This window comes from Corythoichthys intestinalis, chromosome 2 (genome assembly GCF_030265065.1).
Source record: "Corythoichthys intestinalis isolate RoL2023-P3 chromosome 2, ASM3026506v1, whole genome shotgun sequence".
Classification (NCBI taxonomy): Eukaryota; Metazoa; Chordata; class Actinopteri; order Syngnathiformes; family Syngnathidae; genus Corythoichthys; species Corythoichthys intestinalis.
Genome location: NC_080396.1, coordinates 27932083 through 27959584, shown reverse-complemented (window position 1 = coordinate 27959584; position 27502 = coordinate 27932083). Strand labels below are relative to the sequence as shown.

The window sequence follows — 27502 nt, the reverse complement described above, 5'->3', positions numbered from 1 at the left end:
TTCGTTCGGCAACGTCACTTCCCGTTCAGTAACCGAACGATTCGTTTGGGCGGGGAGGGAGATGAGGGGGGGCGAACGATTCGTTGAACGATTTGTTTGAACGAATCTTTTTACTGAACGAACCGGAATGGATTCGTTTACTCAAGTGAACGACAAATCTCGTCACTAATTCAAGTGCCACGCCCCCACGCCAGTTCATTCAGAGTTTATTATTATGAATTTATTTTTACTTTCTTACTGTTGGGCTAGTATTATACATGTTTTATTAATTTCACAAATTTAGCACTATTTTGGCCTTTGAGAGCGGAAGGTTTATTCAACTATTGTCTACTAGGGTTTAGTGTACTTTTTCCTATTTTGCAAAGGTAAGCAACAGCCTGACAAAGCCTTGATAGCAATGATTTCACATCCAATTATGTAGCTCTTTGGGGAAAAAAAAATAAATAAATAAGAAAAAAAAAATATATATAAATATAATCGGGGTGGTATCGGTATGGTATCGGTATCGGCCGATACTGCACAGCCAGGTATCGGTATCAGGGCCAAAAAATGGTATCGGTGCAACACTAGTAAGTACTCAATAATATCTCGTTAAAACCATGCTCTCACCTCGAGTTGGGGTTGAGGGGTTTAATTTCTTCTTTTTTTTTTTTAAATGCCCTCCTGTCCAAAATTTTTCTTTCCCCAGAAAATTTAGATTTTAAGCTTTCCAATGATGTATCACACATGAATATAGGACAATTTTGAAATTTAGCTAAATTGGGGTTCTCAGAACGGAACTCCGTCTCCTTTTTTCCGCCAAATATAAAGTCTGTTTGTAAAATGCATGTGCGCTTTTTTGTTTGTGTATCACGAACCCACTCCTCCTCATGCCAGTCTACATGCAGTGATGATCGACTGCTACTGCCACTCCACTTAGCAAGAAGTGTGTCCTGGTCATTACGGAGGACGACTTGATCTGAATCGGCGGAGGGAGACAATTTTGAAGCGATGTATTCGGGCCGTGCTGCATTCAGGGCTTGAATGGCTGAAGCAAGCAACTTGCAGTCGCATACGGTCACCAGCTGACGAGTCTGAGTGCCGAAATACCATGTTATTATTTAATCTCGGATGCAAAAAAAAGATAGATGTTGATCAAATACCTTATCTGCCAGTGTGGCAAGTGTCCTTTCCAGTCCACTGGCAGACCGGTCCTTCGCAGCTCTGGAAAGCCTCTCTGCATAGTAGTTGACTTGTGTCTTCAGGGTGTTGATGTGGGCGATAATCTCTTTGGCTCTAACCACATCCTGAGGAATGAAGACGATAGACTGGGAGCTGGAGAGGGCGCTGCTGTAGAGGAGATACATTTGCTTAGTTATTTGTTTGGAATAATGGATTTAATTTAAAATATACCTAAAGGATATAGCAGGGATTTCCAAACTACAGCCTTTGGGCTTGAAAGAAATGGTTTTGAGACCCCTGGTATATAGTGTCCTTGTGTATAGTACAAGCTATTATGTAAAAAAGTATTCTACAATACAGGTAGTCCCCGGGTTATGATGTCCTCGACTTACGTGATTTAAACTCTACATGTGACATATTTATGTCACACTGCTGTTGCCATAGTGTGCACTTCCTGTGGGTGTGGTATTACAGTATAAAAAGGAATCTCTGTTATGTCTCTGTGACATATATGATGAGAAGCACACTGAATAAAGAAGTGTTGTTCCAAAAAAAAAAAAAAAAAAAAAAAAACGTCTGCCATTTTTTCGCCAGTCTTTTTTTCCGTCGTGTAATGATGTACAGTGTGTGTATTTGAGGTCTGTATTTTTCTCAATGGAACAGCTGTCAAGTTTTCCTGCAAATATTTGTTTCGCCAATAAGAAGAGCTGTTGTCTCATTAAGGCTAATTGAAAATTTACATGATGCACAACTTAGTTGTCATTGTACAATTCGTGGGACAAGATTGTTAATCATGATTTGTTTACAAAGTAAAATTACAGTGAGTGCACAACCAATCCGGTCGCTTTATGTATTCTGCTACGGAATTAGAGTCCAGTGCAGCAAGCAACGGTTTGGTGTAAGCGGTTCACCTTCATCTAAGTTCCTGAAATCAAGATCTAAATAAGCTTCATTAGTCATATCGACTTCTTCACTAGCAGGTCAAAGTGTTCTGTGTCTGTCGTTTAAAAGTACAGTTTAAACTACAGTAAACGGCAGTGAAACAAGAACTCTCATGTCTCCAATTGTGAGCGAGCGAGCATACTCAGTGTATCTTTTTCACCATCCACCAGCATTAATGTTAAGAACAGTATTTTATTTTTTTTCTTTATTTCATTAATATGACATATAACACTTGTTTTTGGATAGTTAATTTGTGGTTTAGGGGGTGTTTAGGGGGTACCTAAGGGGTTAATTCCAACTTGCGCGGAAATTCGGGTTACGCTGTCAGCGTAGGAACGGAACTCATTCGTAACCCAGGGACTACCTGTACTACCATTTATCTTTATTATTTCAATTGCAGGCACAGACAGAGATCTCATGCACAACAATCAAGAGAATGCACCAGTACAAACAAAGACAATCACATTATCTTAGTTTTGACCAATACTGTTCTGCTACAGGTATTCTGCTTTCCACCACACGTTCCAAAAACCAGGTTGGTTTATAAAATTGCGCAAGGGTGTAAACGTGAGCGTGAATTGAATGTCTATCCTTTATGTGTCTATTGTTTACAACACTTTTTGCTCAAAGTAAGATTGTTATCACATCACTGTTCAAAACACATAAACTAGTGATACATGTGTGCTACTTTGTGGATGGACTGTGGAGTGATGACTTCATAGGAGTTTGTTTTGTACCACAATCACAGACAAAAGTAATAAAGCAAAGCAGTGCATCAACTCACCAAACCTCCTCATATGCGCTGACCACAAAAGTCACAAAAACAAAAACTATTAAAAAGAATAACAAAACCGCAGGAATGATGTGATAAATCACAAAAAGTAAATATGATTGCAGCCAAATTATAGATCAAGTGAATAGAAAAATAAATGTTTTACCATGATTTAGAGAAAACGTCTTTTGCAAGCAGTCTCTGAACTTACTGTTTCTTTGCCTCCTCGAACTTCTGAGTGAGTTTCCTCAGGCCACCGTTTTTAAACCCTTGGCAATGTGCAGCTGGCGCTCCAACAGTGATGATGTCATACGTGTGCTCTAGGAGCGAAGGTGCAAATAAATGTGAGTACCTTACATGAGCACACAGCTAGTTTGGTTTTAGGAATGTGTGCTTAGCCTAACCGACACCCAAATCATCCTGGACCCTCATTCTCTGAATGTGCAGGTTGGTCGGCAAGAACTCCAGTTTCTTGTCGGCCTTTAAGCTGCTTGCTTTGAATGATGGACCTGAGGGGGAGCAGGTAGAGGGTGTTCAGAGTACATAGTCATGGTTTGCTTTTTCTGCAGAAAGTACCAGATTGTCTCCTTGCAGTTGAGAAGGCGAAGGTCAAGATAAAATTGTGGTTCCGATCCAGAAGACACACAATTTAATCAATTAATTTGGTCAAACTTGTTAATTGGCATGGAGCTCTTTTGGCCATGTGTCTTAAATTCTCAGTAAGTATTGCTGAAATCATCCGTTCATTTTCTATAGCTAGTGCTTATCCTTATTAGGGCTGTGGGTGTGCTGGAGCTTATTTCCGCTAACTTCGGGTGAGTGGCAGGGTAACAATGTTAAATCTTCATGACAAATTCCAGATATGTGCAGGAGATTGGTGTCTAAGGGCTTGGTGAAATAAAGCTTTGTATGTGCAAAAATAGATGCAATCTTTAGGACCTACAGTGAAGAAAATAAGTATTTGAAAGCCCTGCGGTTTTTTATCAAGTTCTCCCACTTAGAAATGATGGGTGAAATTTTCATGGTAGGTAGATTGTCCAATTGCTCCTTAAGCTTTTCCAGCCTTGTAGAGGTCTACAACTCTATCTCTGGTGTCTTTGGACAGCTCCTTGGGGGGGTATGGTGTGGAGTGGACAGGTGTTTATATGCGGCTAACTGCCTCAAACAGGTCGAAAAGTCAGACAAAAAGTCCACCTCCACTCCACTTATTTAGGAGAATAAGTAGAGTGAAGGTGGACTTTTTAAAGGCGACTAACGGGTCTTTGAGGCTCACAATTCTAGCTAATAGACAGGTGTTCAAATACGTATTTGCTTCAGTATAATTACAAATAAATTGTTAAAAAATCATACACTGTGATTTCTGGATTTTTTTGTATTGTCTCTTACAGTGGATAAGCACATCCAATGAAAATTTCAAACCCGCCCATCATTTGGCCTTGGTCTTGACCATGTTAGTAATTAGAGTCTCCCTGATTGTATGAGGTGGACAGGTGTTTATATGCAGCTAACAGCCTCAAACAGGTCAAAAAGTCTATTTCCACTCCACGTATTCTTTGGACTTTTTAAAGGTGACTAACAGGTCATTGAGGCTCACAATTCTAGCCAATAGACAGGTGTTCAAGTACTTATTATCAGCAGCAGTATAAGAAATTGTTAAAAAAAAAAAAAAAATCATACCGTGATTTCTGGATTTTCCCATCCCATCATTCTTATGTGGGAGAAGTTGCAAAATTGCAGCATGTTCCAAAAATTATTTTCCTTACTGTATACAAACAGATGTGAAAGCTAATATGCTCACAAAACACACCCAGGCGGGATTGTATCAAACTGTATTTCCTTGAGTCTGCATGGCTTATTTCTGTACACCATGGCAAATGGGTGGGGTTGCCAGCTGTTTCGCAATGTTGTCACAAGTTTTATGCAGGATGGGGGCAAACACCCAATTCTCTAGCATTTAGGATTAATTAATAAAAAGGGTGAGAGCAGCAATGCATTTCTTTTGTGAAACTATGTAGTAAAAATGTTTATTTGCATTTTACATTACCTAATACTTGATTTTGCAATGATTTTGAAATTTAGAGTAGAGTGGTACCTCTACTTAAGAACGTCTCTAAATACAGAATTTTCAGGTTAAGACATGCCTCGATGGGAAAATATTGCCTCTTCTTAAGAAATAAATTTCCGGATACGAAAGGCAAAAATACAGTATCTGGTACTCGCAGCTCCCAAAGTAGACTGAACGTAGCATACTTATGTCTACTCTGCCATCAGCTATTGCTTAGCATTCCTGGCAACCAACTGCCTAGGAGGGACCTCGACTGTATGTGTCTGTGTGTATCCAGCATACTTTCTATTCAGCCCTCGTGTTTCAACAGCTTTGCATGAGTGTATTAACTTTGATTCTTTACACGATTCTGGTTTTTATTTATTTATTTTTTATGTTTATTGTGCAATAATCTAATTGGAACATGTATTTGTTACATGTTTTGATGCATTTTTATGCATTATAAAATATTTATGTCTGAATTTTGGAGGTCTTGGAACCAGAGGTGGGTAGTAACGCGTTACATGTACTCCGTTACATTTACTTTAGTAACTTTTTGAGAAAAACGTACTTCTATGAGTTGTTTTACTGAGCCATACTTTTTACCTTTACTTGAGTAGATTTGTGAAGAAAAAAACGCTACTCTTACTCCGCAACTTTGCTAACACAAAAATCGTTGCATTTTTCTTCTTTATTCTACTTTTTTTTTTTTTTGCCAGCGATGCCAAGAGTAGCTTTACTAATTTCAACAATGAGACGTCGCAACAATAATCATATAACTCCATTACACCAATCAGACGCAAAGCTTGCCGTTCTATGATCATGCCAGCCTGTTCAATTACGTGGCGTCTTTAAAGCACCGTTAAAAATAAAGTATTTGACATAGAGCGCTGCCCTCAACATGACTCGAAAGCGCAGATTTTAACATCTCTCCCAGTCTTTATTTGGCACCGACTGACCACGGAAAACCGGAGATATGATCCTTTTAATTTCATAATAGTAACTATGAAGGAATTTCTTGCTATTCCAACTAGGAACTATTCTCTCCACTAGAGGGCAGTCATGTTCTTTGGACAAATAATGCTTCATTCCTGTCTTTTTTTTCTCTCGCCGGAATTTTTTTTTTTTTTTTTTGTATTTATTTGGCTTAATGTGGTTATGCAATGAGTTAGTGTACAGTATCATTATAACAACAGTTCATATAGAGAAGTTTGTGTTGAGAGAAAAAAAATATTATGTTTAAAACTGTTTAATTGAATAAAAATTTGTTTAAAAAATAAATAAAAATAAGCAGTTACAATGTTACTCATTACTTGAGTATTCTTTTCACTGGATACTTTTGAACTTGTACCATAGGTCCAGTGACGTGCGGTCAGGGGAGGCAGGTGAGGCAGAGCCTCACCTGTCATCATGACAAAAAAATAATTATAGCATCAAATTTATATTAATATTTGTCCATTGCTCTTTATGTATGACTCATTTCAAACATTTTTATAGTCAAAATCGCTGAATTTGCCAATTTCCTGTTCAAATAAAGAAATGAAACGAGAGGTGCGGCAGCAACGAGTAAAGCCTCACCTCTGATTGCGCAATCCATAACAAACTGGGTTGATATATGGAATTGGAGCGTGCTGGTTGCCGTACATCTGCATGTCGCCATTATAATGTTTCCAGATACGTTTCTTTGACCTGATTTTCCACAGTCTGGCTAATGTCTTTAACCCTTAAAGTTTAATGTTTGTTAGCGACATATTTAGTTTTGCTGATGGGAAATAAAACCACAGTGAAAAGGCACAGGTTGCGGCAGATAGTACTCTGCCGCACTGAAAGGGGGCGTATGTGAAACTGGACTTTCCGTCAAAAGAGGACGCGATTAACACCACACCGGAGCTAAAAGGTTTGCTTCAAACTGCGGGACAGAAGATAACTCGCGCTTTTCAAACGGAGTGGTACACCCGAAAAGACTGGCTATGTGGCTGTCCTTCGAAAAATCGCCTTTGCTGCTTTCCCTGCCTTTTCTTCTCAACTTGTGCCAATGTCTGGACTAACACGAGATATTGTGACATTAAAAAACTACCACGAAGCCTCAGCAAACATGAGAGCTCGACCACTCACATTCAAAGCCTGATTGCTTTAAAAACTTTTGGAAGCTCAAGGATCGATTTGGCTTTGACGAACAGCGGAAGCTCAACGGTAGCAGCCACAACGCCCAAGGTAAAGGAAAACCGAAAGAGTTTGAAAGACCTCATTAATGCAACCTGTATCCTAGCTAAACAGGAGTTAACATTTCGTGGTAACGATGAGCGTGTAAGCTCTTCTAAACGTGGCATATATGTAGAACGATTACATGGTTTTGCTGAGAAAGATGAAAGGTTAGCTAGACATTTGGACACATCCACTGTGTTTTCTGGCTTGTCAAATAGAACACAGAACGATCTAATTGAAGCAATCCTCTCCATTGAGGCGGAGAGATTTTTTTAAAGTAAAGGAAAATAAGGAAGACTTTTACAAAAAGGGCGTAGGTTTGCATAGGGACGGTAGGGACATAACACTACCAACTTTTCAGGATGCTAAAATTGTCCCCACCAACTTTTAAGCAACCTCACCTTTTTTGCATGATATAATGTTCAGTTATATAGAGAATTTAGATCTTTCAATAGTTCCATATGTTGTAAGGATAGAATTGACCCTACCATTATTAAGTGAATTATTTTCATTATGTTTATGTTTGCTAATAAAAACCAGACATTTATTCAGGAAGTTTTCAAAATGTTTCTTTAGTATTTTTTGAGAACAAAGGTTTGAATCGAACAGTTTATCATCTGAACCAATGCACGTAAAAGTTATTATCAGTTGATAAAGATTTATTTTGCATTGATCATTTTGCCTATTAATTAATTAAGTTCATATACATGAGAAATGTGGCCCTTTGCCCCCTTCATCCAATCTGTTTGGTCTTATTAATGTCCCATCCCCAGCAAAAAGTGTACCTATAGGCAGGTTATGCTGTTATATCGTCCCTACGAATGTTGAGACCAAACCTATGCCTTTCCAAAGTAACGCCGGTTTTTGTGGTGAAGGACAGGCGCAAGACCACAAACTGTTTTAATTTCAATCTTATAAAAATGTTTTTTAAAAAAAAGAGCTTAGACTAAGAAAAATACAATAGAATAATTAAAAACTAAATTTTGGCCTTAAATGAAATATTCTTTGTTTTTCTTTTCACACTTTTTGTTTAGCAATCTGTAATAAATTGATTAAAGTATCAGAATTAAAAGTTTTAAAAACAACTGAATATTTCACTAAAGGTCAGAATTAAATTCTGTGGTTTTGTACACCACTCTTTACTCTCATTTATGTTGCATGAATTATAGAATTGCGACGGCCAACACATTGAGTGTGTAGAGCAAATGCATGTTATTTTCTTACTTTTACATATCGATAATATGTACCGTGTGTGCGTGTTTTGTGAAGAATGCTGATGAGATATGAAATAACCAGTAGCCAATTGAATAAGCTACCCTTTTTGGTTTATATATTTGGAAATCTGACACTAAAGGAGTCAGTGCCTCACCAACCATGAACCTCACCGCACGTCACTGCATAGGTCTATGCTTATACTTGAGTACATTTTTTGGATGACCACTTTTACTTTTTAAGGCCCTGAATGTGTTCATTGGTGCTGGTCTATATTAGAGTATAATTGACTTTGGCGGGGGTCTGTGCTCTATTTACTATTATTTTTCAAACCTTTATATTCAGTCAGGTCAGACAGAGTTTCCTGATACGAGACAAGAACTGTTTGGTAATGTGAAACGATCTGTCGTCGTAAGCTCTCCCAGCAGGGTGACAACTCTCCCAGTTCCTCTAGCTCAGCCACCCTGACAGACAAAAAGATCAGGAATTAGGGATGAAAATAAGTCACAAAACCCTCTTTATTCATCTTCACTAAAGCTTGTGGCTTTATACCGGGCTGCGTCCTCCTCCAGCAATAATTTAACAAACTGTCTGGGGATGTTCAGGGACAGGATGCTCTCAGCCATCTGCTCGAGCACCCGCAGGTGGTTGGCATCAGTGGTTGGAAAGCGGTACATCCTGGACATTGTGCCTCCAAATACTGAAGACAAAATGCAAATTCTTCATTTTGATATGTGCTATTCTTGGAATCTGATCATTATTTATGTAAACAGATACCTGACAATTACAGGAAGAATAAATAGTAACTCCTTAATATGACTAGTGTTGTGATGTACACATCCATTACCATGTGTTTGAGACAGATGGAAGACAGCGGAGAGAGATTGCTGCTGAGAAACTGCTTGAGAATGCCATACCTGCACGCAGAAGGGTGTCTCTGCACAGCGATGCGTACTTGATCCGTACTCCCATCGCCTCTGTTAGACTCTCATCCACCGGCAGCACTGTCTGCAAAACAGGATGAGGGGACTCAGCTTGAGGCTTCATGTTGAACTCATTTTCATAAGATTAGCTCGTATGCATCTGAATGACAGAATCCTACTCGGCCATTGATGTTATCTGGAAGACGGCCGACCACAAGTCTCTGATCTACTTTTTCTTCCATCTGCCACGCAGAAACAGAGATGTTTCCTACCCGCTTGTTCTCTGCTGACCTGTGTATCGAAATAAATCCAGAACCATTTCAGTACCATTTTTGCATGAGGAAGAAAGTGTTGTATGCTTTACCGGAGTTCCATCTCTAATCTGTGGTCTTTGTCCTGCAACAGCTCTTTTACAGGGAAAAGAGCTGAGCCCATCATGTACATCTGCACAGACACAAGTAGGGTTTTCAGTTCCACATGAAAATAGAGACGGCTGCTCGCATAGATATCACACCGTGCCCTGGGAGCGGTCCTTCACATCGTAGACAGCCAGTTTAATCTGTGTCTGATGGTTAATGTGAGAATCCTGGAAGAAGGCGATGCTGCTGAGGAAGATGGGGTTGCTAGTACCCTGTTGACGATGAATGGCGACATTTAGTACAATATGTATAGTCTGCACCAAACCTACTCTTTCATGTTCATTGCTGACACAAGTAGCTGCCCATGTTTATGAGTCTCACCTCTATGACTTCTGTCTGGGCGTGTTTAGTCCAGAAGGCCTGTGGTGGTGTCGTACAGCTCACTGCTACAAAGGTATTTGGTTTCCGATCCACCCCGAGATTCAGCAGGTCTGTGCAGGCTGTTCAATAAGACACACTTAACAATTACTCTTCTAAGCTTTCATATTCATTTTGCCTTACCAATGCTGAACTCGAGTACAGGTTCATCTGGGTCTTGACTATTTCCTGGAACACAATGTGAGACTTCTCAAGAATCACCATGAAGAGAGTGAAACCCCACTGTTCACAGGGGAGTGGGATCGGACCCGATGTTAAATAGAGAAGAAAAATATATATTTTCTCTTCCTTACCTGCTAGGGCCAAGCCCATTATCTCACTAGACAACTGGAATGTGTTTGCCCGATAGACCGACCACGGCCTCTGGGTCCGGCCAGTGCGCTCTCTGCCCCCGGCCATGCTGGTTCCAGAAGAGGGGGCAATGCCGGGAGGCTTGAACACACAGCCTTACACACGAGCTGTCACACACTCCCATGTGACTTGGTCCCTGACAGGATCCACAGTTCCTTATGGAAGCAGAGCGCCTTTCTACTTGACACACAAGAAAAAAAATCCTTTTGTCTACAATTGAACTTCATTAACAGAGCTTGAACTGATGCTTAGAAATAATCAGCATGCTTATGAGCACATTTAAAGAATCACAGTTTCACTCAGTATGTACTTGCTGTGGAACAAAAGAGGAACAAGTCAGACCACAAAAGGAGATTTGGTTAACATACAAAGCAGAGCATGAGAGACTGACACCCAGAAAAAGGCACACATGTTTAAATCCATATACCGTACTTTAAGACACGCTTCATCTAAGAGTGTAATGTATTACAGTATAATAAAGAAAAAAAAGAGTCCCTGTAAATCAAGGGTTATGACACTTGGGTCAGTAGCGGATCATATAAATCAGCCATAACAGTGCAGTTAAGTTCCCAAATATTTTTTAAAAATTGAAATCTAACTACATTTTTCAAAAAAACAAAATTTAAAAAGTCTATCACTGTCATACAGTTGTGGTCAAAAGTTTACATACACTTGTGAAGAACATAATGTCATGGCTCTCTTGAGTTTCAAGTTATTTCTACAACTATGATTTTTCTCTAATAGAGTGATTGGAACAGATACTTCTTTGTCACAAAAAACATTCATGAAGTTTGGTTCTTTTATGACTTTATTATGGGTGAACAGAAAAAAGTGATCAAATCTGCTGGGTCAAAAATATACATACAGCAGCGCTACTATTTGGTAACATGTCCTTTGGCCATTTTCACTTCAATTAGGCACTTTTGGTAGCCATCCACAAGCTTCTGGCAAGCTTCCAGTTGAATCTTTGACCACTCCTCTTGACAGAATTGGTGCAGTTCAGTTAAATTTGATGGCTTTCTGACATGGACTTGTTTCTTCAGCATTGTCCACAAGTTCTCAATGGGGTTTAAGACTTTGGGAAGGCCATTCGAAAACCTTAACTCTAGCATGATTTAGCCATTTCATTACCACTTTTGATGTGTGTTTGGGGTCATTGTCCTGTTGGAACACCCAACTGCGCCCAAGACCCAATCTTCGGGCTGATGACATTAGGTTATCTTGAAGAATTTGAAGGTAATCCTCCTTCTTCGTTATCCCATTTACTCTCTGTAAAGCACCAGTTCCATTGGCAGCAAAAAAGCCCCACAGCATAATACTACCACCACCGTGCTTGACAGCAGGCATGGTGTACTTGGGGTTAAAGGCCTCACCTTTTCTCCTCCAAACATATTGCTGGGCATTGTGGCCAAACAGCTCGATTTTTGTTTCGTCTGACCACAGAACTTTCCTCCAGAAGGTCTTATCTTTGTCCATGTGATCAGCAGCAAACTTCAGTCGAGCCTTAAGGTGCCGCTTTTGGAGCAAGGGCTTCCTTCTTGCACGGCAGCCTCTCAGTCCATGGAGATGCAAAACACGCTTGACTGTGGACACTGACACCTGTGTTCCAGCAGCTTCTAATTCTTGGCAGATCTGCTTTTTGGTGATTCTCGGTTGAATCTTCACCCTCCTGACCAATTTTCTCTCAGCAGCAGGTGATAGCTTGCGTTTTCTTCCTGATCGTGGCAGTGACAAAACAGTGCCATGCACTTCATACTTACAAACAATTGTTTGCACTGTTGCTCTTGGGACCTGCAGCTGCTTTGAAATGGCTCCAAGTGACTTTCCTGACTTGTTCAAGTCAATGATTCGCTTTTTCAGATCCATGTATGTATATTTTTGACCCAGCAGATTTGATTACTTTTTCTGTTAATCCATAATAAAGTCATAAAAGAACCAAACTTCATGAATGTTTTTTGTGAAAAAGAAGTATCTGTTCCAATCACTCTATTGGAGAAAAATCAGAGTTGTAGAAATAACTGGAAACTCAAGAGAGCCATGACATTATGTTCTTCACACGTTTATGTAAACTTTTGACCACAACTGTAGCTATCTAGAAGGAAGTGTAATTTAACAAATTATACATCATCACTATTTTACCATTAAGGAAAAATATCCAACAGCATCAATGCCATAAAAAAACATGCAGTATTAGTACAAATTGCACATGAAATACTTTGTGAGCTGCATGTCTCTACCAGCTTATAGTTGATCCATTAACCTGAAAACAGGAGAAAAAACACCCCACAATGAAATAAAAATGTTGTGATCACAATTAGTGCTGCAACGATTAATGGATTAAATTGCGTAATAAGTAGGGCTGTCAAACGATTACAATTTTCAAACGAGTTAATCACAGCTTATAAATTAATTAATCGTAATTATTGCAATCCAAACCATCTCTAAAATATGCCATATTTTTCTGTAAATTATTGTTGGAGTGGAAAGATAAGATACAACACGGATATATACATTCAACATACTGAACATAAGTACTGTATTTGTTCATTATTACAATAAATCCAGATGGCATTAACATTATTAACATTCTTTCTGTTAAAGGGATCCACGGATAGAAAGACTTGTAAGTCTTAAAAGATAAATGTTAGTACAAGTTATAATAATTTTATATTAAAACCCCTCTTAATGTTTTCGTTTTAATAAAATTTGTAAAATTTTCAATTAAAAAATCCCTGCCGTTCGTCCACAGTCTCTTTAACTACGTAGGTTAGTGATTGAAATACACCACAAGGTGTCAATGGCGAGTTTTAAATTACTTAGAAATCAAGCCAATGAGTGTGTTTTGTCCCTCGACTTACACCGTAGTTCCCTGTTTCCATTGTACTTCACGAGTGCTGGCTTCACAACGTACGAGACCTCTGATCGTTTGAATAATGTTTCTAAATATTTCCATCCAGTGTATTTGTTTAGCTAAACGAAATTTTTGAATAGAGTTTGACCAAAGTCTGAGTAAGTTTTATGTGTATTTTGCATAGCTATTTTGATTGGGAATGAACTTTTTTTTTTTTGAGAGATAGGAATATTATTTTTGTTGTGCTTTCACTAAATGATACTTTGTTGTGAAGGAGTTGCAGAAGCTTATGCCAATAAACGGCGCGGTCCAGTGAACGCCTGTGTCGGCTCGCCTTTCTCTGCCTCTTAGCTCTTAATGTGCAAAAAACGGCGTCATTGTAATCTGTTTGAGGCAATGCATGAGCGGGTCATTCAACACATGCGTTAAATGCGTCAAATATTTATTATATATATTATTATATTATACTATACTATACTACTACTATACTATATACTATACTATTATATTATATTATTAATATTGCTGGTTCGAGGATTCGTTTAATTGGAGTGATGTTGTAATGATTTTTTAAACGTGTTGCATTTAACATACACTTCACTCTATTGGCAACAGTGAATATGACATAACTCATGGCTGAATCCAGCTGCTCCCTGTTAAGACCAACATAAGGTTGTAAGTTTTTGTTTGAGCTAGTATGATTGTTTATGCAGTTGTAATTTAGTTTAGAGGTATATTTAGAATTTTGTGGGTATATGTATGTGTTTGAACGATTTGTTAAAAGCATTGTAAAAAAACAAAAACAAAACGGTAGCATATAAGCTAGCAGACTTTTGTTGTACTTAGATCCCCATTAATTATTATTATTATTTTTTTAATACCATTTGAGGCTAAGCTCAGGAATTTTAAATTTATTTTTAAATACATTTATTGCTCTTCAGAATGAAAGTGCAGTTCAGCATGTTTTAAAGAAACACTCAGGTATTTATTTTGTATTCGCATCCAATGGTCTTGAAAGTGAAATCTTGACAAGTCAAAATATTTATTATTACAAGCATAAAAACCTTTTTCTTCACACTTAATCACAATTTCATTGACTAATGTCATGCCTTTTAAAGCAAAATGTTTTAGCCTAAAACTCCCATACTTTGGACTAGGTCTTGGAGAACTTTTTGGGCCAAGGGATAAAATAGACAGGGATATAAAGTAGATGATGGAGTTGATATACATAGTTTCTGGGTAAATTACTTGTTGAAATGTAGTATTCTATGAGTAAAACTATTCCAATGTTTGAAGAGGATCCAATTAAAGCTGTGCGAATAGGTTAATAATTTGTGGCCTACTTCTTGACATAACTGGTCCACAGTGATCTGTTGGCGGCACGTGATTCGTCCTAGTTTGATTCACAAGACCTACATCTGCAACTGGATCTACTGAGAAGCGTCACCTGTCTTATTTGAGACCTTTGTGGTACAATAGGCTTTTTGAGTCTGTTGGCTAAATGCTTTCAATCATTACTGCCAGGCACATGGACATTCCCCACAAAAATCCACAAGAAAATACATGGCAGGGCAATCAAATAAAAAATGCTACTTACTAAACGTGACTAAGCTCCTAGTGATCTAAAACAGTTTCTTCGTTTCACTACTGTGTTAAATGGACAAGGCTTAAATAAGTTGATGTAATGCAAAAAGTTGCCATACAAGGGCACTCCAAACTTAGCTTCATGCTTTAAGTTTGTGTATATTTCTGAGTCGTGTGCACGCACAGGATTTACACTGGATGGAAAATCTGGGACAGAGACTACTGACACATTCATTCATTTTGTAATGCTTACACTGTTTAAAGTCAAGCGTGTGCTTGAGGCTGTCATAGCTGAGACCTGACATTCAAATATTGAAAAAAAAATAATTAGTTTCATGTTTACAGATTAGTTTTTAATTAGCCTGACATGCAAATGGTAAAAATGACAGAAGAAACCATATTAAAGACTAAACAAAGGCTATCATGAAAAAAATATGCCAATTTAAATTTTGATTTTTAAACATTTTTTTGAGGTCATGAAGTTAGTTCATTCATTCATTAATTTTCCCTAAAAAAACAATGTGCTTGGTTTTATAAACCTGGATAGTGACTCTAGAGGTCATTTACAGTATGTGTAGAAGTGTGTGTGCTCGTTTATCCAGTTGACCATACATGGCCAAAGGACTCTTTACTGGGTTGTCTTTGGCAAAATGAACAAGAACAATAAGTCTCCTCCTTACTCTGCAAATGCTTAAATGGCTTAAGTGGTTAGCTTAATATTCACTTCTATTAATAATTTCAGTTGTTAACGAGTGAATAAATGTGTCACAAAACAAAACAAGACACATAGCTTTGCGATCTTACACACAGATAAAACTGAAAAACTAAGATTAAATGTCCCCCCCATGCAACAAAAATTGGAGATGTGCCAACTGTGAGTTCATTAGAATAAAGCCTGAATAATGTCTTTAGAGGGAGAGAGAGAGAGCAGCTGTACTGTAAGCCTTTCACATGGTAATGACAATCACCAAGCTCTAACCTTGACTTCTTTGAATCCCATTTTCACCCCGTATAGGACCAGATTCTACTCTTAATTTGGGTAATGCGCAGATTGATCTTGTTTACAAAAGGGGAATATACAATTGTTTCATGACACACAGTACTAATGTCTTGTCGGTATTGCTTAAATTAGTTGCATTTATCTATGTTGCTAATCAGCTGTTCGTCTGTGAGTTGGCTATTAGTGTGCAAATGGCTAGATGAATGAAAAATCAGTAAAGTACTTTCGTATATTATGACATGCTTTATAAATGTATGCATTTTGCCATTGAGTAGTTTCTTGAAAAATCATTAGGAAGCATTTTCCTGGCAGCCGGGCATAATGAAATCTAATGAGTGTTTGTCAAAATAAATGCAGTAACCGCAAAATTTGGTAGGTCTGGGAAAATAAACTGTCACTGGCCTCCAGCAGCACACCATGATGATGCACTTTCCTTCAAATGTCCAAACGAAGCTCAGCCTCCACTGTCCGAATGCCAACAAGAGGTCATGATCAGCGATAATCAGTGTTGCGCAAAAGCTTTCATTTCCACACGTACCCGAGGGTGTCTACGTTTTCCGCGATGGATGTAAACAAAGTCACGTTGCTAAACGCATCACGAGGCAAAGACACAGCTGCAGTCTCAGCTCCTCTCCTTTTCCACTGACACTCTAGATTTTTAACTCTTTCACTTCAGCAAAAACAGCCACACGTCTACGGCTACATGCAAAAACTGTAATCAGGATATCTTTTGATAAACATTTCTAGACCATAAAAGTGTATGTGCAGTCCACTGAGAATTGGTATTTAGTACAAAATATTTACAAACCACATTATTACACACATTTAAATTAGTGCATAGAAACGCAGTGACCTCATGTTAATGTCAGAGTTGAGGCTTTTTTTCTAATCCTCCCACACCTGGTCTTTTTATACTATCGATGAAAGGGTTAGCTACGGACATGTGTGTGCACCCCCCACCACACACACACACTCAAACTCACTGTTCTTTTTTTAATCCATCTTAGTTCTCTTGATGCTCATTAATGATTCATTAGACTGAACCCCTAGTGGTCCAGTATCAGTGCTCCAGTATGTTTCTTTGTTACACCCCCTCAGCTTACAAATATCTTCATTTAAATTAAGATGCCTCAACAGATCTTTTACTATTATGCAATGAACAACAGAGATAATAAACAAACCTTTTTGTAGCAAGTCACATCAGCGTCTATATATCTTTATTCAAGTATACGTAAGTGGCTAACATGTCCTATTTGATTATGAGGTACAATAAACGTGAACACCTTCTGCCATTCATGCAACAGAACATTTTTTTGCTTTGGGAAATGCTGGCTTGGGTGTGGTAGTGGGGGTGAACCTTACTACCCAGGGCCCAAGGAGGTAGAGGGTCCTATGAACATCCTTATTTTTTGCCTCCCCACATGCTTTTCATCTAAGATAAATTGGGACCTCCAATTAAAACTCATTCTCTACCAGAGACATATTTGCACCCTTTTGGAACACTTACATTTGCTACTAAAGTTGTATTAATAAATTGTTTACGCTTTTTTTTTTTTTTTTTTTTTTTTAAAGGCAGGCTATAATAAAAGCATGACACAACTCTTCACTGAAAGATTTCTCTGTATGCCCCTAAAATGGCCAGCAAGCTCACCAGGTGTCAGTTTAGAAAAGAATATTGAGCGGAGTGGACAAAATGGTTGGATAAATACAAAGGTGTGGAGTGTTTCTGAAATAAATGGTCATCCCGCTTGAAGGTAACTTCATACAGGCTATAAGTACATTTTTACTCCACTCGTCCAACGCACATACACACGCAGTCACACTCATATTCACGAGATCATGCAGACAAGGATGTAGTTAAATTGTAGTTCAGTTTCCAACGTAAAAATTATAAATAGCTCATAGATATTTGTAAATAATGTTATCGTTTTGTGTTATGACATACTACATGAGGAAAGTATTGTTTAAATATTTTTGTTGTCACAAAAGCAAAAATATTAGTGTCAAAGTTATGTTTGAAATGAGGGTTTTCACAAAACCCTTTTTTCAGGAAAAAAAAAAATAAAAATACAAGCCTTTCCGAAAACATTCTGATGTTCTCCTGCTCACAACTAAAGAACTCAAGTGAGTTGAATTACTTTTACTTTATTTATTTACTTTTACTTATTTTTTTTCCTGGTGAAAGATGGTAAGCTCATTTTTCTTTTGGTAGTTTCCATGTTTGTGTAGCCATAAAACACAATATTTTGTGGCACATGAAAATGGGTCAAACTCATTCAAAATGGCGGGTACAAATGACAGAAGTCGATGTCTTGTGAAAAATGGCAAGGAGTGAATAAGTTAATTGGTATCAAAATTTATTTCAAATACAGACCTTACCTAAAAAACACTGTATTAAAAATATAGTATTATGGAAAACTTATTTTGATAATAACTTACAATTGTTAAGTTTAGTATTTCGATAACTACATTTTGGATTATATTCAAATTTTTTGAAAATCTATAATTTTGGAAAATGTCCGGATATAGATAAATTACAAACTAAGAGACCCCTTATCAGAACCCAAGTGGTGTTATTTTGTTGGACTTCTGTGCTCATCGCAGATTGTCTATAATGAACATCATGTTCAGGCATAAGGGTGTCCATAAGTGCACTTGGCACCGGGACACCCTAGGCCATTTGATAATTGAGTTTGTAGTCGTGTCATCGGACTTGCGGCTGCATGTCTTGGACACTCAGGTTTAGAGAGGGGCGGAGCTGTCGACCCATAACTACCTGGTGGTGAGTTGGCTCCAACGGTGGGGTAAGAACTTTAGCCATGTCCAGAGAGAGGCAGGGGGACATTAAGTCCGAGTGGACCGTTTTCCGCACCTCTATTGTTGAGGCAGCAGACTGGAGCTGCAGACATAAGATCGTCGGTGCCTGTCGTGGCGGCAATCCCAGAACCCGTGAAGCCGAATAAGGAGTCCTACGCGCCTTTTTGGCCTGCAGGATTCCAGAGGCAGCTGATGGGTACCGGCTGGGAAAGCGATACACGGCTTTGGTGGTTGTTGAGGCAAAAAAACGGGTGTGGGAAGAGTTCGGGGAGGCCATGGAAAATGGCTTCCGGAGGGTTTCAAAGAAATTCAATCCACCATACGGGGTCTCGGGAGGGGAAAGCAGTAGACCACCAACACTGTGTATAGTGTGGATGGGGCGCTGCAGACCTTGACCTCGCTCATCCGGGAGGGGCTCGGAGTAGAGCCGCCGCTGCCCCTCATAGAGAGGAGCCAGATGAGGTTCTCGGGCATCTGATTAGGATGCCTCCGGGATGCCTCCCTTGTGAGGTGTTCCTAGCACGTCCCAGTGGAATGAGGCCACGGGGCTGACTTGGGGATAGCTGGGGAGACTATGTTTGCCAGCTTGCCTGGGAACGCCTTGGGATCCTTCAAGAAGAGTCGGATGAAGTGGGTGGGGAGTGGGAAGTCTGGGCCTCTCTGCTGAAGCTGCTGCCCTTGCGACCCGACCTCGGATAAGTGGGAGAAAATGGATGGATAGATGAATGGATGACTGGATGGATGGGTAAACTAAGAGAAACCACAGCTCTACAATTTTGGGGACCCTATTTTGGAGGTGCAAAATGGTTTGGTCCGCCAACAAAGATTGGCATATTTACGTTTTGTTTTTTTGTTTTTTTTTAAATACTAAATTAATACTAAAATACTAAATTAATATAGGGGCCCACTGATTTTGGGAGTGTACATGACCCCTACACCCCTGAATGTTGGCATAGACATTTGTTTCTGGCATTTCTAAATTGCTTAAGGTTTTTGCCATTACCTCTCATTTCGACTACACCCACTTGTCACCAAACTAACGGCTATGAACGCAATACGGTCAATACGGCGATGCTGTTTGCGCCAGTTTTGTCACAAAGTCAGTCGTCTCAGGGTTGATGAATCACATTCCACGTTCTAAATTTACTTTATTTGGCTGTACTCCTCCTGTACACCTAGAACATGTTATATTAACTTGGTGCCAATTTATTGATAGAGTACTGTAGCTTCAATGTTTGTTTGAAAGTGCAATCTAATTTGCGCAAGCAACCAAGTTTGCAATCCTTTTTTGCGTGGGGAAAAAAAAGCACCACACTACCTGTCAAGTTGTACGCTTTCGGCGTAATTTGTACAAGTGAGCACTGATTTTTAAATGTGTACGCCGTACGTTCAAAATCTGTACGTTTTTCGTGCATTATGTTTTTTTTCTCCGTTCGGATTTTGTCACCGCTTCGACAACGAGACTGTGCGTTACTATGCGTTACTATGTTGGTTGAATGACGCGAGAAAAGTCAGAGACACGGAGAGAGAAGAGTGTTTGTTGTCACTCTGTAGCAAACGCGATGCTAGGCTAGATGGCTCCAATATTTCCTGACTGTAGCCGACAGCCTACAATCTACGCCTAGATATCACATGCATAAAGAACTACACGCGAAATGACAGACTCGGAGGCATTAGTAAACAGCCGCCATTTTAAAGCAGTAGACTTCTCAGATAGGGTCTGTTGTAATGAACCTTCCTAGCAAACCTCAGTAACTTTTTATCTAAAATACTCCTAAATTGGCAAAATCTTGATTTTCTTTAAATGATTAAACAGCTTTAAAACTTTCACGTGTCGAAAGTAGACAGAAGGGAACTAATGCAAAAACAGAAGCAATTTTAACAACTTTAACGGTTGATTCACAATATTAAATGACTTCCAAACATAGCAAAGGTTACTATGTTTTTTGTTTTGAAAAAATGAAAGAAAAAACATGAAAGGCAACCCCAGTTACTTTGCCAAGTAACTAATTACTCTTACTTTCAGGTAACAGTTACTAACTCAATTACTTTTTGGAAGAAGTCATTTGTAACTGTAATTAATTACTTAAAAAAAAAAAAAAAAACAACACTGGTCATAAAGATGAAGTCTGCAGAATGAAAAGTTACGATAGCAGAGATTTTATTCTGCCAATTTGTTGCCGAACACAATTTACCTGCAACTATTGTTGACCACTTCTCAGAATTAGCAAAAGAAATCTCGTCGGTAAGTTAATTCTATCAATTGACCTTTTTAATTTATAATCGGACACACTAACGAACTACCTTCAAGTCAAACTGAATTGCGAGCTGAAGTGCCATGAAGTGCAGCCATCAAGACATGATAGAAATTGCCAAAAGCGTTACATACAACTATAACAAAAGTCAATGTTAAATATAAGTAATCATGATGTAGCTGAGGATATTGTTTTTTTATTGCACCAGGATATATGTTACAATATTAACAATAAATTCATATTAATTTAAAAATGGAGATTTATTTTTGTTTCATATTGCACGTTATATACAACGTTGTAAGATTAGTCACCAATTTGTAAGGGCATAGGTCACTAATTGCAGTGTTGGGAGTAACGCCGTTATAAATAACGCCGTTACGTAACGGCGTTATTTTTTCAGTAAAGGGGTAATCTAACTAATTACTTTTTCTGCCGTTACAACGCTGTTACAACGCCGTTACCGTTACTGACGGTCAAAAGCGGTGCGTTACTTACTCTGAATAAATTGAAGAAACTACCAGCCGTGTCGAGTCGACTCTCTGCTCTGTTTATTTGTCATCCAAGACTTGGGGTGCGTTCAGGTTCGAGAATAGCGCACGTACTTCTGACTCCAAGCTGTTTGTCCCTGCTCATTCAATTAGACAATGCACCTGATGCTAGCCTCGTTCCCATCTCCCACTGTCAGCCAGCAATAATTCTGCTTCCATCTTGAGGACGGCAGACGCTTTGAGGGTGACGTGAATTGTCAGGAAACGAGCCTACCTGAATGCTGCCCCTCGAGAGATGCGATGGAAGTGATTGTGATTGGCTGAGGGTTAGAGTCATGTGTCGTAGTAAGCCAATTAGAGCCGGTGATTTCACAAGCAAACCGGAACAGCGCGTGCGGCAAACACACACGCAAAACAGATGCACAGGGTCGGGATGGGAGAGCATTCAGAAGAAAAATTGTGGAGATATAGACACTATTTCAAGTTTGTCGAAATTAAAGGAAAGAACCTGCATGTAATATGTAATTTATGTCCCGGGGCAAAGCTTTTGTCGACATCTGTGGTAAGCAATTCAAATCTGCTGAAGCACCGAACAGTTAACTACCTGTCTGTTCTTCTCTATTCCACTGACTCGAATACTGCTCAGAAAATTTCAAATTCTTTGACATACAACAAGTTCTTTTTAAAGTAACGGAAATAGTTACTTTCCCTGGTAACTAGTTACTTTTACTATAGAGTAATTCAGTTACTAACTCAGTTACTTTTTGGAAGAAGTAGTGAGTAATGTTAACTAATTACTTTTTTAAAGTAACGTGCCCAACACTGACTAATTGTAAGATTGCCAACAGGCTCAGGTTGACAGGTATGCTAATAATAAAGAAGTAGTGGTAATAAAGTCCACGAAATGCGTGGAATTCTGATGCCATTTTCTGCTATACACAGTCAAATCAAAACTAAATACACAATGTACTTCCGTTGACCCAATCAGGAAATATGTATTTTACTCTTGCACATTGAAACCAACCGAGAGCTACAAATTAAAGATACAACTTTAGTACTGGACTCCCATCTTCTATTAAGCGCATTGGCGCACATGACCATTGTCCAACAACATGCACCAAAATGTGTTGCATTCAAAGGATGTAAAATGCAAAAATCATTGCTACTTCGCACAGGTACGGGTACAAACACATACAATTAGACACACAGAGCAAGAGAGAGCAATGAGACTCAGGAGGTTAAAATAGTGTTTCCAAACTAAGTTACATAATGTCGCTCAGACTACGAGCTAGCTGACACAATGGAGGCACAAACTACAGACTTGAGTCATTTCCTGTGAGACGAACATCTTTTACGATACATTTATCCATGATTGATCTTTCAGTTCCATGAATTAATCAAGCAAATGCAAAGCGTGAACAGAAAACCTTCTCTGAAAATACGAAACACTGAATGAACTTTCCGAAAACAGTTCATTTTTTTACATGTAAACACAAAAGCAGCATCGCAGAAAAAGGGAAACCACATAAGATTGTCATTTCTGAGAGAATACGCGCGACAAGGAATTTACTTACCTGCTACGTTTCAATACATCATAACATCATAGAATATCCACTTGTGATATGAAAGGGAAAAAAGACTCACTCGTCGTCAGAATACCTTTCCGACTGCAGCAAAAGTGACAGCCGAGCGGGCTAGTTCCGCCTCCTGCCTGACGTTTACGTGACGTCACCACGCTTTCGTACGTGCCGCACATAGTTTTCAAAAGTGAATGAACTCAACTGAAATCATAACAAAGTAAAGACAAATAAAACGTACATTTTGCCATTTATCATTATAAAATGTGTTGCCAATTGTATTTATTATTTTTTAAAGAAACGTCCAAAACCTTTGACACCAAATACAACCTCAATAATACATTTCAGCCATAGGCGGAGTTTGACTTTTGGGGCACGGGTGGCACAACATGTTGATGAAATAGCTTTAACAATCACATCAATTATATTTGCAAAACCTCCTTCTTTCACCTCCGCAATATTGCCAAACTCCGGCCATCTCTCTCCCGTCCTGCTGCAGAGAGACTCGTCCATGCCTTTATCTCCTCCAGGTTGGATTATTGTAACGCACTCCTCATCGGGATCCCTGGCAAGAGCCTACAAAGGCTTCAGTACGTCCAAAACAGTGCTGCCAGGGTCCTGATGAGGGTGCGTAAACACGAGCACATCACCCCCATCCTTTACACACTACACTGGCTCCCTGTTCACCTCCGTATTGAATTCAAAATCCTCCTTCACACCCATCACTGTCTACACGGTGTAGCCCCCACCTACCTCACCGAACCCCTCACATCACATACTTCAGCCAGAACCCGGTCAGGCCAACAGCACCGTCTACTCCCGCCCAGGACTCGGCTCAAGACTATGGGCGACAGGGCCTTTGCAGCTGCTGCTCCCCGTCTGTGGAACGCCCTCCCAGACCACCTCAGAGCCCCGCAGACGGTGGATGCATTTAAAAAAGGACTAAAAACTCACCTTTTTATAAAAGCGTATTCTTGCTAATTTTATTTGACTATCTTATTTTTATCTGAATGGTATCTGATTTTATCTGTGCTTCTGTCTGTTTTGCTTTCACTCTTTTATTCTTAGTCTTTTTATTTATTTTATTTGATTTTTTTCTGGCAATGTGCACTTTGAGATTTGTTTTTCAAATGTAAAGTGCGTTATAAATAAAATGTATTATTATTAAATAAAATTAACTTACAAGAATATTTATTATAATAAGTTGAAAATAAGAGTTTTTTTTGAAAGCTGAGGTTTGAAAAAAATTATGTATATCCATCTTACCTCTTTGTTCCTCAGGTGGTTTTGGCTAAGCAAAGCAAATGACTGTCTCAGTTGCTAGTTGTGTTACTTTGTGTTTGTGGGATTCTTGAATAAGACAACTTACTGAAAGAATTTATGTTTTTTACTGACAGATCTTTAGTTACAGAACAGAAAAGAGGTATCAACATTAACTGTTGTCACTGGCAGGCTTTTTATCAGCTGTCTCGAGCTCGCTGCGTATCTCTTCCGTGTGCTGTGACGAGCAGACATTACTAATCGAACATGCAGATACGATTTGCTCATATCATTACAATAGTCACATCATCTGTTTGAAAAATAATTTTGACCCATTATATATATTTTTTTGTTCATTTCATTAATTTTTTTTGTTTGTTTTATTGCTTTACAACTTTTGTGGACAATATTTTACTGGAAAATTCTTAATTTTAAAATCATATGCACGTATAGGAAAGTCAATTACATGCAATGACACATTCTGGCCACCAGGGGGGCCTGGCCCTCCTGGCCCCCCTCAAACTCCGCTTATTATTTTAGCATAGGCGGAGTTTGACTTTTTGCGGCGGGGGGGGGGGGGGGGGGGGGGGTCAAAAATGTTGATGACCCCGAAACGCAATGTCAGCAATGAAATTAACTTACAAGATATATGCTCGGATAGTAGCTTAGCCCATGCTCGTACAGACAGGCATCCCAGCTGTGTGTGTGGGGGTGTGTGCGTGCCTGTGTGTTTGAGTGTGCACATTTTTCTGTCTTACCTAGTGGAGAAGTAGACACCGCATCCGTTTTGACTTATAATAATACGTTAAAAATGAGCATTTTTTGGGGGTTTCCCATCATTTTTGAGGGTTTACGTCTTTAGTGGAACAAACTTGAACTCCGCTCACCATTTTGGCAGTCTTCTCCGCCGTTTCATTGTTCACATCTTCTCGATCAGTAGTTGTTGTCACTTTAGAAAGCATAGGTTTGAAAAAATTACGTATATCCATCTTGCCTCTTCCGTCTTCAGGTGTTTTTTGGGGGGCTAAGCAAAGTAAATGACCGTCTCTAAGGTGCTAGTCACATAATGTGTTTGAAAAATAATTTTGACCCATTATAGAAATATTTTTTTGTTCATTTCGTTCATTTTTTTTTGTTTGTTTTGTTGCTTTACAACTTTTATAGACAACATTTTACCGGCAAAGTTTTAATTTTAAATTCATATACGAAGTGGAAAGTCAATTATATGCAATGACATTTTAGGCCACCAGGGGTTGCTATGCCCCACAGCCCCCTCTTAATCTCAGCGTATGCATTTTAGCCTTTCCAATGCCACTTTATTGCCAACATTAAAATATAGTAAGTATGGTTATAAGTAAAAGCTATACAGTTTTAAATTTTAACATTACATATTATTAAAAGCTAAAGGGCTGTCAAGTTTAGACTCATGTTTTGTTGTTATTTTTGTTGGGTCACTGTCAGGGACGCTGGAAGTCACTCACATCAAGGGATGCTGAGGATCTTATTTCGTTTTTCCCATCCCAAAACAGCTGTTTCGGTCCAAATTTGTCACGCTCGCGCTCTATGTCCATACAAGGCGTGCATAATGGCAGCACACACGCATGCTGATAGTTTGCGTACTACTACTAGGCTACTACTAAGACAGTGTTCAATTTCACCAACAGTGTGTTGAAGTTTTTGAATTGGAAATAAAAGCACCTGTGTTTTATGATATAAATGGGCAGCAAGACGGCACAAAGACACGAGAACACATTTGAAAACTAAAAGGTCCAATAAGCCTTAGTTGATCACCCACTTTTTACAACATTCAAATAAATTGCACACAAATATCCAACAGCGCTCTGCATGCGGCAGTTCAACAGCAACAACAAACAATAATATGGCTAGAATGCAAGCTATTTGAAGTTCTCCACAGTCTAAATCTGCAGAACCTAATTTTTCCTGGCTGGTCGTTATTATAAACTAACATAATCATCTTCATTTTCGACCTCAAGTTGAAATTTAGAAAATTTCAGTGTTTTTGTAAAGAAAAAAAATCATTCGTAATTTGTTTGCGCCATGTTAGCATTTCATCTGCCAACAGTTAACCTTTCTGTTTAAATCGCGCCTTATTCAAGTGACCAGGTCGCAAGGTGTCAGATGGTGACCATGTTATTAACAAAAAATAAAAGCTTTTTCAACATATATACTTAATCCCAAAAGATAATTACGCTATTGTTTCAATATTTTTCATGTATTGATTTATTTTTAACCCCCCCCCCCAAAAAAACCCCCAAACAAAACAAACAAACAAACAAACAAAAAATGGACAAAACACTTTTCCTCCGCAACACCAGGGGGTGCTTCAGCTCACAATGAAATTTGGTATATTCTATTTGTATATGTATACGCACCAACTCTCGGAGCCCGATTTTTTTGTATCGGGGCTGATTTTTTTTTTTTGCCTGTATGTCAGGAGTTAGCCAGTAGTGGGCATGCTCTTCGTCACAGCCCTCAGCCTGTCTTGGCACCCTAGTGCTTATTCTTATTATATTGGCTGTAAAACACTTAAACTAAGGGAACAAATCTATAACCCTTCAACTGTTCTCATGGCTTTTATGTTATTTCATAAATTAACTCTTTGGCTAATATTGACGGCTGTAGACCTTAAATATATGAGAACTGGGAGGGTTGTTGGCCATCATTTGCTGCCAGCCTATCCTAGATTGGACGTCTGTCGCCATGAATGTCAGTGGAACATTGTCATTTAATGCCAACCATCTCCATTAAAATGGATTTGATGTCTACTGCTGTCAATGGTAGTGAATGAGTTAATTTCGGGTTCTCTCCAATTGGTTGATGAGATATTTTCATTCCATCTGTCTGTTATCATTTGTGCTGTTTTAAAATATTGCGATTCTTTTGTATACCACTAGAGAGGGCTGATGTACTAGTATTACAACACTTTAAAAATCACTGCATGATATCATTTGCTGGAATGTGTTTGGAATCTATTCAATTTGAATTACTCTCCTTTTGCACCATTCTGTGGACAGGATTTAAAATATTAGGTTGTCTTATTGGAGCCGTCAGTGCTTAATATTGCTGATTTACAACGAGATTTTAAGACATTTACACACATTTAATTTAAGACACGTTTAAACAGACTGTGAGTTTCATTAGCCTATGAAAATAGAGAAGCAACAGAAACAAGAAATGCGACGGCTCCACCCAGCAGGCAAGGCACCTGCAACAAGCAGGTTGAACAACAGTTGAAACCAGAA

General features: G+C 38.8%; 1 protein-coding gene across 13 annotated transcripts in view; it reads right to left on the bottom strand.

Annotated features, from left to right (window-relative positions):
* The window catches only part of LOC130905751 (inositol polyphosphate-4-phosphatase type I A-like), a 53688-nt gene extending 30583 nt beyond the window's left edge, over positions 1–23105 (bottom strand). For 4 of the 13 annotated variants that reach the window (XM_057819479.1, XM_057819455.1, XM_057819463.1 and 1 more), the window contains exons 1-15: positions 22977–23105; positions 10350–10584; positions 10180–10224; positions 10000–10118; positions 9774–9890; positions 9624–9703; positions 9439–9550; positions 9254–9344; positions 8889–9036; positions 8670–8800; positions 3280–3384; positions 3087–3195; positions 2888–2905; positions 1143–1329; positions 858–1073 (exon numbers count right to left, since the gene is read on the bottom strand). In XM_057819479.1, the coding sequence (XP_057675462.1) occupies positions 858–1073; positions 1143–1329; positions 2888–2905; positions 3087–3195; positions 3280–3384; positions 8670–8800; positions 8889–9036; positions 9254–9344; positions 9439–9550; positions 9624–9703; positions 9774–9890; positions 10000–10118; positions 10180–10224; positions 10350–10455 (1584 nt within the window). In that variant the 5' untranslated portion in view covers positions 10456–10584; positions 22977–23105. Of the gene's footprint in view, positions 1–857; positions 1074–1142; positions 1330–2887; positions 2906–3086; positions 3196–3279; positions 3385–8669; positions 8801–8888; positions 9037–9253; positions 9345–9438; positions 9551–9623; positions 9704–9773; positions 9891–9999; positions 10119–10179; positions 10225–10349; positions 10585–16380; positions 22926–22976 lie in introns of those variants that run through there. The other 9 variants (XM_057819485.1, XM_057819472.1, XM_057819428.1 and 6 more) reach the window with 5 other exon arrangements.
* Between the last annotated feature and the right edge of the window lie 4397 nt (positions 23106–27502).